Raw genomic sequence first — 14723 nt, forward strand, 5'->3', positions numbered from 1 at the left:
GCAATTAACAAACAATTAACTATGGCTTTTGCCTCAATGAAATAATAATTTGCTGCTTATTAATAGTAAGTAAGTTAGTTGTTAAGTTTAGGTATTAGGATTACGGATGTGGAATATGGTCATGCAGAATATGTTCTTTATAAGTACTAATAAACAGCCAATATGTTATTAACAGGCATGCTAATAAGCAACAATAGATAATAGTGAGAACTGATACTGACATGTTACCGGTCTGTTAGTGTGAACTATATCTTTATGTTGTGAACCAACCTGTCCCTTAAATTATATTAAACTGGATTTTCTTTAAAAATAACCCTGGGTGGGACTAGCTGTATGCTTGGCAAATGACAGACAGGAGTGTTCTGGAAACCTGTTTAAGTGCCACTAGTGGAGCAGAAATCACACTCACATTCAAGTCAAGACACATCACAACAATTTCAGCTCTGCACATTCAAGGAACGGGCATAAAAATTCAACATGACTCAGACTATTAGACTAAAAAAAAAGGAATGATGATATAACCTTTGATTTTCTTCCTGAAATGTCACATTCTTGATCTTGGATTATTTGCGATGTCTCCAATAATTAGTGCAATAGATTTATAAACTACAATTAAACAGTACAAAGGCCAACTATGGCTTTTCTTAGGGCAGTACAACTAGGTCAACCGTCCCATGCTAGGGAAGTCTCTGATCCTAACCAGGAGCAACAAGTGTCCAGTCATGTTGTTTTTTTGTTTTTTTTGTCACAACTATACAACAATCACAACTATACAGATACACAGTATACACAATACAGATAAGCTGACGAATATATCTACTGTACCAATATATACCGATATACTGATACCGATAAGTGATAAACATTTCAAATAGTTTGTATATAAATATGTTAAACATCTAATTGAACATTAATAACTAATGCAATATTGAGTAAAGAAGCTTGCACAATAAAATATCCAATATTTATTACCGATAAACGTTAAAATCTCTCATATTGGCCAATCAGGAACAAAAAATAAATAAATAAAACATACTGTATCTATGGATTATTGACTGCTATAAACTACCATTACCGTTATTTTAACACCTCTGACTGGCCACAGCATTCATAACGGACATGTCTGTGCATGGTTATAATAAGTAAACCAATAGATTTTCCATGTGAGAAGAAGCCAGCAAGACATCTCATGAAATAAATGGTACCTTCATGCGAGATCAAAAGACTCATCAAATACACTTGGATTTCGCAGAGTCTAGGTGATTCGCAGAGTCGTCGTCCTGGCAAACGTTCCTGCTATCATAGAAATGCTGACAAGCTCCCTATCGCTCTTCCTCTGGGACAGTGGTGAGCAGTGGTACTCACCTCCAACTTCCACTTTGCCAGCAACTCCTCCCTGGTCCTCTTGCTAATGTAATAAGGGTCACCGGCCTGGAAGGTTACTCTGGGCATGGGTCTTTGACGGAGGCTGACTTCCCAGCCCACTCCCCCACGGAGCCTCCCTCGAGCTCCCTGTTTAAAGTGACAAAAGCAACAAAAAAAAAGGAAAAGAAAAGAAAAAATTAACGTCTTATCTATCTATGCGATCCTAAATGAAGGAAGGAATTAGGTGGATCGTCAGCGAATGATTTCGAAGCGTTTCGCAAATGGACTAGTGGGGGACTCTCAAACTAAGGGTACTCGAGGGTTCGAGCGGCCGGACGGCTGGTGGAGAACAGGGACCCTTTTTTTGAAGCAGAGGACCAAGTGTATTTGATATTTCACCATTAGGGTACCATTTCTTTCATAATGAAGTGGCTGGAAAGCAATTAACGGAAAGGTTGAATTTTCACAGACGGAAACACACAAAAGTGCACACTATATATCACAGACAGGCACACAACATGAAGACAGTTTTACCTCATTCTTTGCAGAGTCCTCACCCTCGTCCTCCTTGTGCTCCACGTCTAGAGGGAAACAGCCACAAGAACAAGCGATTACCTGAAATGTTTCTGACAGTCCAGATCTGTCGCAATAGTCTTCACCAATCTCCAGTATAAGGCCTCAATGGTATTTTTGCAGCAACAGAAATTTTCACCAGGCTTTAATGTGGAGGAGTAAGCATAACATAGCTTTGAGCCAAAATAAACTATTCTCATTTGAGTCCAAAAGAAGGTTTTTACTTGTAAAAGAGTTTGAATAAAGAGCTGAGACGCCAAAAGCAGCAGGAAGACGGACCATTTTAGCTTGAGGGCTTTGTGTTACTAAATTAAAGTCTCGGAGAACTTTAGAAACAGAGTATTAATGTCAGTCAATCACTACCAAAAGACTTGCTGGGTTGCTAAATATGTGAAAATTGCCACAGGGCAATATTTACTTACACACAGCATGAATGTGTCTTTGTGTGTGGCACCAAAATATTACCATTTAAAAAAAAGTTTCTGGCCAACATGACCAGATGTACTATGTGTACTATAATTCGCTGGATTGAAAGCATAACAGATGATTGGCTTAATAAAGAGGACACAGTTTAAATAATGCAGGATACAATTTAAATAATTGTGAATCTGTCAAAACATCTACATAAATCTACATGGTAACAACACAACCATACAAACATTTTGTTAACACACCATGTTTATTTATGAATTGTGCTTTTCATGTGTCATTTTTTAATAAGAGGGCGGGTTTCAATTTTCTCAATCATATTATTTGAATGATTTTGAAGCTATTCTGTTTCCATACTTAGCATAACAGATTTTGTTTTTTTTACTTTCTGTATGTTTGTTTGTTTCAAAATGTTAAAATAAAGTATCAGTGCATCCACATATTTTTCAAATATTATAATATTGTAAAAAAACAAGTGCTCATTCATATGGAATTATATCGGCCGACACGGCTCTAGACATCAGTATCAAATTCAGCCATTGAAGATCCAATATCAGTCAACCACTGCTTTTAATATCAATTGCCTCAAAAACTAGGAGTAATTCCAAAAGCATGAAATCAAAACTGATCATGTGCGCTACACACAAACTAAACCATTCTCTGCAGGCTCCAATAAGAACACAGACATGCAGGCCATCATGAATACTAGCAACAATGAAAAAACCACTTTGACTCATAATCATAGCGGATTTGACATCTCTGACATTCAGTGACTTTGCAAGCGGGGCAGCCCCATCGTCTTTGGCCGTTGTTTTGTGTCTCACACCTTTTTTTTTTTAATGGCACAGTTAGAAGTATTTTTCAGATGGTGTGTCAAGTTAAAAATAGCCTGCTCTATTCCATTGTGCTGCATTTAGCTGTTTTTGAAACCAAAAATGTGAACACCCCTAAGAAACATGTTGAGTCAGTGACTGAATCGACTGATGTAGTACCCCATTTTCATCCAAAAAAAAGACTAAGAAAATTTAAAACAAAATGGCAGCAGATTCAATCTACAGCTAATAATGGTTAATGTGATAACCAGTCAGTCTGAACAGTAAATTAATACCATTGCAATCAAATGTACCAAAAAAAAAAGAATCAGTAACTAACTACTATTTTGGAATAACTTCCCCAACACTCATACTTTCTCCGTTCTCATCTAACGCCATTCATCTTGCGCACATTCCACAGTGCCATAATGAGTCCTCCCGAATTTCTTGAAAAGTTCTGACTCCTTTTTTGCCCTGGCATTGATTTATACTCTTGACGTCTCCACATACAAAAGGATGTCGTTCATGGCTAAACAGCTTTGTCTTGGCTGGGTTCAGCAGGTTAGGTCGAGGTTAGCCAGAGGCTACGATTACCAGTGACCAGAAACATTAGCAGGGCTATCATGATGATTCATGATTCAGGAGTACTGAGACTCCCTTCTAACTTGGGGTTGAGGAAGCCAATATTACTGAGAGCTCAACAAAGCTTTCCAAAAGCACACCCACAATTCCACTACCACATCAATAAAAGTGGCCCCTCAAAAGCCTCAAAAGGTTCATTTGCGTTCAAGTGAAAACGAGCTACAGATTGACTAATTTACTTTATTACTGTATAGAGCATCTGATAGAATAGTTTATTTCCTAAACCCTTTCTTCTTTTTGTTTTGAAGCCCAACATTAGCATGATATTCAGATCAAAATTAACATTCACCATTACAAACTTTCCCACATCAAAGTTCTGAAAGGTAAAAAAAAAAAAAAAAAAAAAAGATTAGCTTGAACTCTGCAAGTTGGAAATAATGAGAAATTAAAGAGATTTGAGTGCATTACTTATTATTTTCTTGAAACAATTGTAATTCCAGGTCTTTCCGAAGCCCTCTACATATGGTCCTTGGCACTTCCGATAATACTTTTCACTCTTCTGTCAGAAATCTTGTGAGGAGTTAATAATAATCATAATAACTAGGGGTGTGCCATACCATACCATCCATGATAATACCGGTATACATTTTTACATTATAAAAATGTGTCATATCACGATATCAATGATATATCGACGCAATGATGTGTGGTGGATGTACGTTTTCTAGGGCGAACAACAACAACACCACAAAACCAGTAGGTGTGTTCGACTTGAAGCAACGCTGCTTGAACTGATAGGTGTATGACAACAAAGTATCGTGAGAGGGGTGCTAGAGCATATTTGAGATCATACTCTTACCTTCAAAAATAGGCGAGGACCATACTTTAAGTAAAGTGGTGTGGAGAGTGGAAAGGGGACTGGTGATTTCAACCGACTGCCTGAGACCAGTGTAAAAAGACGGCCTGCGCGTCGTCACGAAAGTTTATCAATTATAATATATATATATATATATGTATATATTAGTGCTGTCAAAATTAGCGCGTTAACGCATTCGATTAATTTGAAATATTTAACGCGTTAAAATAAAATAACGCAATTAACGCGGTTGCAGTTTTTTTTATTTCCAGTTGTGGCCTATGTGTGTTCAACGTGCAAAGAAATATGGATAAGACCAAGGAAGGACTTTTAGACGGAAAGTTTCAGTATAAAACTCTGCCGGATTACTCTTCAGTCTGCCACAAGAAACATTATGACTGTATGACTGTAACAGTGCGTAAATCAGACCTTTCTGTAACGCTAACGTTAATAAGCTTAAACGAAAATAAAGAAATAATTGTGTAGCGGAGTATTTTTTGTACACAGTGCCGCGAACTGTCAATCACTCCTGTACGCGTGCATCACTGTCCTCCTCGCAGCTGCAGCAACTTGCGCTCTCTCTCTTCATCAAGCTTTAAAACAAAAAGGGGACAAAAAGATCATATTGTCTTTATGCATAGGCTATAGATTAATTAGATAAATGAATATCTAAATTTGTGCCTTGCCGTCTACGGTATTTTTTTAGAACTTAGAAAAAAGATGCTGCAGCCAATGAACAGCCAGCGGGGGCTGCAGGACGACTGAACCTCCGCAGACAGTTTTTAATGTTTATCAGACAATAAATACTCAAGATTTTGCTTTAGTATAACTCACAACGAGTTTCACACACCTTCTCCGGCCACGTTGAGTTGTTGACACTTAACAGTGGGAAAAGCGACACATGCGCTATTCACTTGTATTATTTAAGGGTGAATGGGTAATGTAGTTTCTGCTCTGGGTGGGATGAATTAGGAAGCTTGCATTGTGAAGGGCGCTCTGAAAATCGGCAGTGCAGGTAAAAGATTAAAACCTCTATTAAAACAGATGTCCAAATGAGCGTACCGGTACGCTACAAGCACGTTCTGGGCGCACGGAGAGGTGGCGGTACGCTCAAGAGCTATATTTGGAAGTGGCGGTACCGGTGCATACAGGCCCACTTAAAGCACTGGCAATGACTATACTTTGGAATTTTTTTGCAGTCCACTTAGAATTCATGGAACATGGAAATCATTTTTGTTTTTTATTGGCATTGATTGTTTTGAAATTCAAATGGTACTTACATGCCTGTGTTTTTATTTCTGTAATAAATATGGCTTTCAAGCCAACAGTTAATTTGGAGAATATTGATGGTTTATTGCAGGTATGTTGTTTACATGAGAAAATCTGTGTTACAAGTTAAACAAAAATTCCAATAAACAATCATATTTTGAATTTAAATAGTTTCTTTGTCTTGAGTTTACATTAATTATTTACATTTTACATTTACATATCCAAAAAGTTTCAGTCTTTTAATTGCGATTAATCGCGATTAATCGCGATTAATTTAAAAAAATTGTGCGATTAATTAGTTAATTTTTTTTAATCGATTGACAGCACTAGTATATATATATATGCATGCCGAGAAAAATAGAGAATACGTTTTGTTATAATAAATTTTTTGAATTAAAATCTGCGATGAATATTGAGATCAGTGTGAGAAACCTTTGAATTTGAATGAAGTCTGCAAATGCATCTGTTCAGACCAACACAAACATCTCCACATTGTCAATGCAACAATAAAATAATTAAGTAAATAAATAACAATTAAAATGAAGTAATTAAAAATATATAAAATGCCTTTAAAATTACCACTCATTTATTAAACTGCATTTTGAGAGCACTTTTCTGATATATGCCTACAGCAAAAAGACATGAAAGAACCCCAAATGAATGCATGAAAGAACCCTAAATACCTCATTTTGATAATCATTAAGTATGATGAGCAGGACAACAACTTCATATAAATAGATCTGTGGGATTTAGACCAGGCTTACAGGCAGTCTGTTATGGCATATTCATGACGTCTCTATACTGACATGAAGTCAAAAGAAGTAGACAGCACCCATTTTAATAACCCACTAGCCTAAGAAAAGTCTGTTTAAAGTCTATCAAAGCTCCATCACCCAGCCACATCACAACACTTGAGCGCCGAGAGGCAAAACCTTAGAGCTTGTTTTCTTCACAAGAGCCATCAAAAGCCTGCCAGTGAAGTACCAAAACAAAAGGCCTTGACCCGTGAGTCCTCTTCACATTTATAGCAAGTGCAAATCCTCTCTCCTCTTTCTGTCTCTTCCTTTTTTCTCAGTGGCTCGATGGGAATAAGAAACCCTGTCTGTACGGTGAGGAAGGGGTTCATTCCGCTGAGACTGCCAAGGTCACTGGGTTTGTGAGCATGGTTGGCACGCTGTGCCCATCTAGCGTCTGGCGTGCCAGTTTGAGCACATGCCAGCCTGCGTGTTCAGAGCGTTCATTTCCCCTTCACTGGAATGAAATACGTCCTGTGCCCTCTAGATAGAGGAATAAAAAAGACAGGTACTGCCGGATTTGCCCATTCTCTGTCAATCAAAGCAAGATTGTTCTTTTTGACTCACTATACAGAATACATGGTTCAGTAAAATCTATGGTGGGATTGAATTAATGACTGACTGATCTTTTAGCGATTAGTATTGATTAGCATTAGCACCAGGTTAACGAAGTCTGGTAAATAGTGGTAGTGACTAGTGCAAATAAACCTTATTTATGGTTAAATCTGTAACCAGTTATGTAGCCTACCAATAATATTAAGGCGTCCAATGTTCATTTGTTTTAACAAGCTCCTGACTGATAGATTTCAGATTAACTTGGGTATATTATAGCTGCAATCTCCATTTTGCTTACAAATAAACTTGCTTATATATCTCATAACCTGTCTCTGTCACATATTCTCTGTAAATTCACTCTCACTTAATCACTTATTTTATTTTATTTTATAGAAAAACTGTTAAGATATATTTTTTTATTGATCACCCTTCTGAAACCTGAAAATGACAATTGTGATACCCTGTGGGACAGTACCTGAGCCCGCAAGCCCTCATAAAGTGTTTCATTTAGGAAATGTGTGGGAAAAACAGTCTTTAAAGGGATAGCTCACCCCAGAATTTTTAACTTGTTGTTTATTTACTCAACCTCAGACCATCCAAGATGTAACTGACTTTTTTTTTTGAGTATAACAGTAATGAAGATTTTTAGCTGAAACCACAGTCCTTGGTGATTCATAAAATGCAAGTCAATGGCTACCATCATTTTGAGAGTCAAAAAAGCATTTAAGGCAACACAAAATAAATACCTGTGAAAATACCAGGAGCAAAGCATATTCATTTTGTGTTGCCTGATATGCTTTTTGACTCTCAATCATTGACTTGCATTTTATCAATCACCAAGCACCACAGTTTCATCTAATAATCATCTTAACGGTTCTACTGAAGAAATAAAGTCACCTTTATCACCAATAAAGTCACCATCTTGGATGCCCAGAGGGTGAGTAAATTACTAAAAAAATTATTTGGGATAGTTCACCCAAAAATGAACATTCTGACATTAACCATTTGAGCAGCAAGACCCATTCACACCAAGAACGATGAGTAAAATGATAACTGTAAAGATGAAGATATTAGCGTCCACACCAGCGGACGATATCGTCTGTCCATTCTAAGCGCACACTCGTCTGTCGCTTTTAAATTCTAAGCTTGTTATAGCAGGATGGATTCTGATTGGGTGTCAATGTTTTTAGCGTTCACCGTTCAAAAAAGCATTCTGAAAGTGATTCCAACTACCGTATTTTTCGGACTATAAGTCGCACTGGACTATAAGTCGCATTTATTTAGAACCAAGAGAAAACATTACCGTCTCCAGCCGCGAGAGGGCGCTCTATGCTGCTTAGTGTAGACTTATAGTCCGGAAAATTCGGTATATTGTTTCTCTGTGCATTTATCACTATAGCTGTGCTTTGGACTCCGCTATTCTTTAATATTGAGAACGATTTTCTTTATCGTTATTGTCCTTGGTGTGAACAGGCCTGTACGGTCCCACATATGGGATTCAAACTGTTCAGTGACATCACATAACTGCTATATTCAAACTGTGCTTTCCTGCTTTTGCTGGTGTTGAGACACGCATTGCATTTGTCATATAATCACAACTATGCAGTGTTTTTAACCACATAATGTTTCGTTTGGGTTTCAGACATTTAATTACACATACAGTACTTACTATAAAACAATAGATTGAGTATTTATAAAATACACGGATGTAAATGTAAGCAGCAATAACAATTCATTCAAATATAATTTGCAAAGGTGTTCTATTCTTATCAGATACACATAGTACGTATAAGTAACTATAAAGTTAACTCTCTTCTTCTCCCAGATCGCCAGCCACTTACTTATATGTATTTTGGGAGAAATTTATTAATTTACATGCTATAAATCCGACTGACAGGATTCTCTGAACTGCATTGTGTACGAATATGGCGGCACCCATCTCACGTTACAGATCACGGTCAAAATCATTTATAATTATTTAATCTTTTATCAGACAAGCATCGGAATATCAGATATTGAGGACATGGTAACCAAGTGTGTGAATATTTTGAATAAAAAATTAAAAACTAAATAAAAGTGACACATCTGTCACATAGTGTTTTCGTGGTTGCGGTGTGTCACGTGACAAGCATAACGAATCTCCATGGAAACAAGAAGGGGAAACGTTCTCACCTGTACCTTGTTGTTCTCCTCATTGTATTGTGTATTTAATGCTTCTTCAAATTGCTCATATTTTCAGCTACTGTCTAAATGCATGTGTTTAGCTTATTTTTGTAAATAAACATTCCACTGAGATCCAGCTCTCCTCGTCTTTGTCTGACCCACGCTGTGACAATAGCATTGTTAGTAGTGCTAGCAAACAGCACATACTTTTGATTATTCGCTATATGACGTTTTACTGGATTTCAAAAGCATTATAAATGGACTGTCTGGACTTTATACCATTTTACATAGGTCTACAAGTTGGCGTCTTTCACCATAAAGTGGGTTTAGGGAGACTGATGTAGGATCAGTGTGTAAGTGCCCTGGGCATTGTGCCATGCACCTGGCACGGCCCCCACAGAGAGCGGCCACAACACAGACCTGCTGTCTCTCTGTGCACTGACCCAATCAAGGCAGGCTGCCAGGAGAGACACGGCTCTGTCTACCCGGCCTTGCTCTCATCAAGGTCAATACCTGACCTCACAGTATGGAAAGAGAGTGAGAGAGAGAGGTCTGATAATTAACATCACACTGGAGCAGTATTCAAGAGCATCTCAGAAACCCTGATGAACCTGTAGTGCCACTGCAAAATATAAATATATTTTAGCAGAGCTGTGAGCTTGTGAAAAGTGATAAGTGATGAATGAGGTCCTGCGTGATCATTTACTGACAACTAATAGTCAACACAGCTTTCTATTGCATTGTCTTTTGTAGCAGAACACAAGCCAAAAATACAGCACAACAGTTTAATTCACGAACAAATCACTTGATTTGTTTTTTAGGAATCGTTCAAAAGATTTTCTGAATCAGACTGAATCGGTGAGAATACTCACTCACTTTTTTAACCTATATTACAAATAAATCCTAATCTAATTATGACAAACTATATAGCGTTGGGAAGGTCTAGACTCCTAAATAGATATTTTACCAATCTTTTTGTTAAAAATACTGTAGGAAAAGTAATAAATTAATTTATGGCAAGAGTGCAGCTCAAAAACCTACATCATATCAGGAGTTCTGACCTTTGTCAAAAAATGCCTTTTTCTCTATCACACTTTAGAAATCATCAGAAATTACATATCACTTGAAAACCTAAAATCTCAAAATTCATCCTTTGAAACCCATTAAATCAAACATTGCATTACCATGAAAATGGTACATCAAAGTCATGTTACAAAATGTTTTCAGTCATGAATTATAAAAATTGAGGCTTGGATCATGCACTTTCAAGTCTATGTTCAAAAATGTGAGTGACAGTTAACAGGTTAAAGCAAAACCAAACATTAGTAGTTCATCTCACAACCTTTCCCTGGTTAACACATAATAATATGTGTTACATAATAAAAAATAACAACATTATTTAAATAAAAACAATGTTAATGGTAATATAAAATGATGGTAAATAATGTTAAAAAATAATAATGGTCACGTGTAATTACTAGGTTCAGCATGCTGCTTTAAAGGTTCTGTTAAATTTTTTGAAAATACTAAAGAATAGAATATAACAGTTATGATGTCAAATTGACATTAACATTAAAAATAAATATTGCACAAAATCTATTAATTTAATTGCATTTGTTAACTTTTGCAGTACTATTAATAATTGAAACCAAACCTTTGAATCTGAAACCTTTGAAACCTTTGAATAATTGAAACCTTTGAATCTTTTTTATACTGAAAGTTCCCATGGTGAGTGAGGTACTGCTTATGTTTCAATAAAAAAAAATATAAAAAAATTAAATAAAAAAAATGAAATAAAACCAAAACAAAACAATAAAAAGCTTAAATTTGTATACATAGTGAAACTAAACCCAAACAAATATGGATATGTGGCAGGGGTGGTTGGTTCCCCCATTTGGAAAACAAAATCGCTGTATGAAACGCTGCTGGAGAGTAAATCTTGCCAAATCGCTCTGTACACAGTGTGGGAGGCTGGTGTCTTTTGTTTGCAAATTTGATTTTTTTGGGAGCATAATTACTCTGATTTACATATTAATGTACTCATTTAACAATAATTATTTGTCCTTCAAGTCAATAGTACATACAAAGCCTCCAAAACTGATTTACAATCCTCTTGTTCAGTGACTAAATACTGTATTTTTTAACCATCATGATGACATGTTGTTGGCCTCGGGCCCACGAGTGGCTCAGTGAGCAGACAGCTGTGAAACATGATGAAGGAAGGTTGAGCATAACTCACATTTAGTCGGCCGCTCCAGCTTCCGTCTCCCTCGTTTCTTGCGAGGCAGAGTTGGCAGTGTGTCCTCTTCGTACTTCTCGGAGTCCTGGGATGGGCTCAGGCTTGAATCAGAGGCCGACTCGGCCCGACAGCCTGATTGGCGTGGGAGCCCGTTTTCCACAGCATTCTTGTCCAGCGTGGGGTGGCGACCTTCGCACGATTTGTTCTCATGCCTCTCAACATCTCCATTCTGGGACAGCAAAGACGACTGGAGCCCCACCCCTTTGTGCTGCTTAGCCCCGCCCACCAGCTGATCCACTGGCCTGTAACACTCCACCTGCAGCAGAAAAATACAAAATCCCATTGGATGGTCATGCATCTATAACCTATTATTAATCAGAAGCTCTGATGAAAAACAGCAACTGCCTACGGCACAACAGATGCAATATTTTAATTAAATTTGCCCTCCAACACACAATAAACCAAATTAACCATAACAATCCTCTTTTTATGATTAGAAGCATCATTACTGTACAAGTGTTGACATGCAAAAACAAAAAGCCAAAAAAACAGAAGTCAGTATTTTTTATAAAAATACACTTAATTTACTCACTGAAAAATATGCACCAATAGGGAAAAATGTATTAATAAATACAGAAACAAACATTTATTTTTTCCTAAAGTACATACATAGTGTAATATTGAATATTTAAATATTTTTTTAAGTACCATTTAAATCAAATAATCAGACGTCATTCAACAACCGGCCTGACGTCTTAAGTAAACAGTAATTAATTTGACTCATTCTTCCAAACTTGTGAGTCTTTTAACTGATTCAATAAAAGCATCATTCACTCATAAATCAGACACTGTTTGCGCTGTATGTTTGCGTTTTGCGTGCAGCTAATTGTTGTCATCATAGGTTGTGTTGGGTTTTTCTGTGAGGTGTAGATACAGTGCCAGTGCTAAACAGTGCATCATACGCTGAAATCTTATTTTGAGAATTTTATCATCTTGTAACATTGCCTTAAAAAGGTAGAGGATGAGGATTTTAATAAAACTGTCATTAAAACACCCCCTCTTTTAATAAAAACTACCTTTCCAGAAGGCTTCCTGAAAATAACCTTTACTTACTTCAAAATGGTTATGAATCACAGAGCACAAATTAAAGAGGAAGACCCAATTTGCAGCATAAAGTCAAATCTTTCATTTGCAGTCTAGGCCTCGTCTTTCGTCTGCTCGGTATAAGGCCATTTCCTATGTCCTTGTGTTGACATCTAAACTACCTATCTGAACCATCTAATCTAATCTGAAACAAAGAGGACACGGAAGCTCTTCCTACACATTAAGTGTAATGTGAGTACAATGTTTCTATGCATCTGTCTACAAAGAAACGTACAAATAGTACAATAACAAGCTACTTCTAATACTGCTGCAGTATGGGCAGGAGAGTAGAGCTTTAAAGCATGTAAACTACACAATTATAATAAAAGTGGCACTTTTTTGAAGTGGTCTGAAGTATTTGCTTCATGAGAAGAAATTATGTATATATTATTTTGTGTGTGTGTTTGTGTGTGTGTGAGAGAGAGAGAGAGAGAGAGAGAGAGAGAGAGAGAGAGAGAGAGAGAGAGAGAGAGTGTGTGTGTGTGTCAGATTATTAATCAGATTATCCAGTTTACAAAACCAATCAAAATGTTATGCAGTTATTTTTTGCCATTATTTATATACTATTTATTAATATTTTGATAAATATAATATTTATTTTAATGAATATATATATATATATATATATATATATATATATATATATATATATATATATATATATATATATATATATATATATATATTAGTTTAATTTTATTTTAAGTTTCAAGAATTTAGTTACAGTATGTGCTTTTGCCATTTTATTAATTTTTATATATTTTTACTTCAAAGGGTTTTTAAAGTATTTTTCTCATATTTTTCTTCTTGTTAGCTTTGTTTTTCATTTTTATTTTCAATGAATGGAAAACTATTTTTATAGCCCTTTTATTTTTAATTAACAACAATACTAATAAACACGTTATCTTACTCTCTCAGACTTAATGATCTGGTAACAACAGATAAAGCTCACTGATGAGGCAAAGTTTAACCAAGTTAAGGATTTAAATTTAATCTGTTCAAAATGTTTGAAATAGATCACACAATTCATGTGGACCACTTTCATTGTGCCATTTTGAAGCTCGAAAGCATAATCTCCAATTTAATGTAATTGCATGGAACAGTACAAAAAACACATTCTTAATAGTTTCTTCTTTGTATTTAAAAGGGGAAAAAAAGAAAGAAATATATTATATATATATATATATATATATATATATATATATATATATATATATATATATATATATATATATATATATATATATATATATATATATATATATATATATATATATAATTAAAATAACTATTTTATCATCTGTTTGATTCCTTTGATGTTAAAGCTACATTTCAGCACACATTACTCCAGTCTTCAGTGCTACATGATCCTTCAGACACATTTCTTAAAATCATCAATGAAGAAAACAATTTTTCGTGTGGAAATAAAAATATTAAGCAGTGATGAATCATCACAGTGATTCTGTGATGTTTGAAATGTTAATCTTTTATATTATATATATCTTTACTGTCTCTTCTGATCAATTTAATGCATCCTTAATGAATAAAACTTTTACTATCTAACTAAATTTAATTTGAATGGTAATGTATACAATAATACAAGTGCCATCAAGTCCCCTCGACTACACAAAGGCACTGTGAGGTATGTCATTAATCTACAACCACATCGCTCATCGGATCCAACCACCGGCTTAACATGGGCTCGGGAAGCCAGACTGAGACCAGAGGCTGGCGATGCAGAGACAAACAGACTGGGAGCCCGCAGAGAGCTAAACCGCCAATCTGACAGTGGCATTTCTCTTTAGAGGAGCAGCTGCCGCTTCGCCTCGCTGCCTCGGCATGTCAAAGCCATTCATGAAAGAGAGATCGAACAGTGAACTGACACAACACAACCGTTACTCTACTCTTGTGAGAGGAAAGACATAATCTCCCAAACAGCTGCT

General features: G+C 36.0%; 1 protein-coding gene across 8 annotated transcripts in view; it reads right to left on the reverse strand.

Annotated features, from left to right (window-relative positions):
• The window catches only part of dnmt3ab (DNA (cytosine-5-)-methyltransferase 3 alpha b), a 54792-nt gene that overhangs the window by 29058 nt on the left and 11011 nt on the right, over nucleotides 1-14723 (reverse strand). For 6 of the 8 annotated variants that reach the window (XM_026285882.1, XM_026285885.1, XM_026285883.1 and 3 more), the window contains 3 exons: nucleotides 11638-11953; nucleotides 1900-1946; nucleotides 1366-1512 (listed from right to left, as the gene is read on the reverse strand). In XM_026285882.1, coding sequence (XP_026141667.1) covers nucleotides 1366-1512; nucleotides 1900-1946; nucleotides 11638-11953 — 510 coding nt within the window. The remainder of the gene's footprint in view (nucleotides 1-1365; nucleotides 1513-1899; nucleotides 1947-11637; nucleotides 11954-14723) is intronic. The other 2 variants (XM_026285887.1, XM_026285889.1) reach the window with 1 other exon arrangement.

Source organism: Carassius auratus, chromosome 17 (genome assembly GCF_003368295.1).
Source record: "Carassius auratus strain Wakin chromosome 17, ASM336829v1, whole genome shotgun sequence".
Lineage (NCBI taxonomy): Eukaryota > Metazoa > Chordata > Actinopteri > Cypriniformes > Cyprinidae > Carassius > Carassius auratus.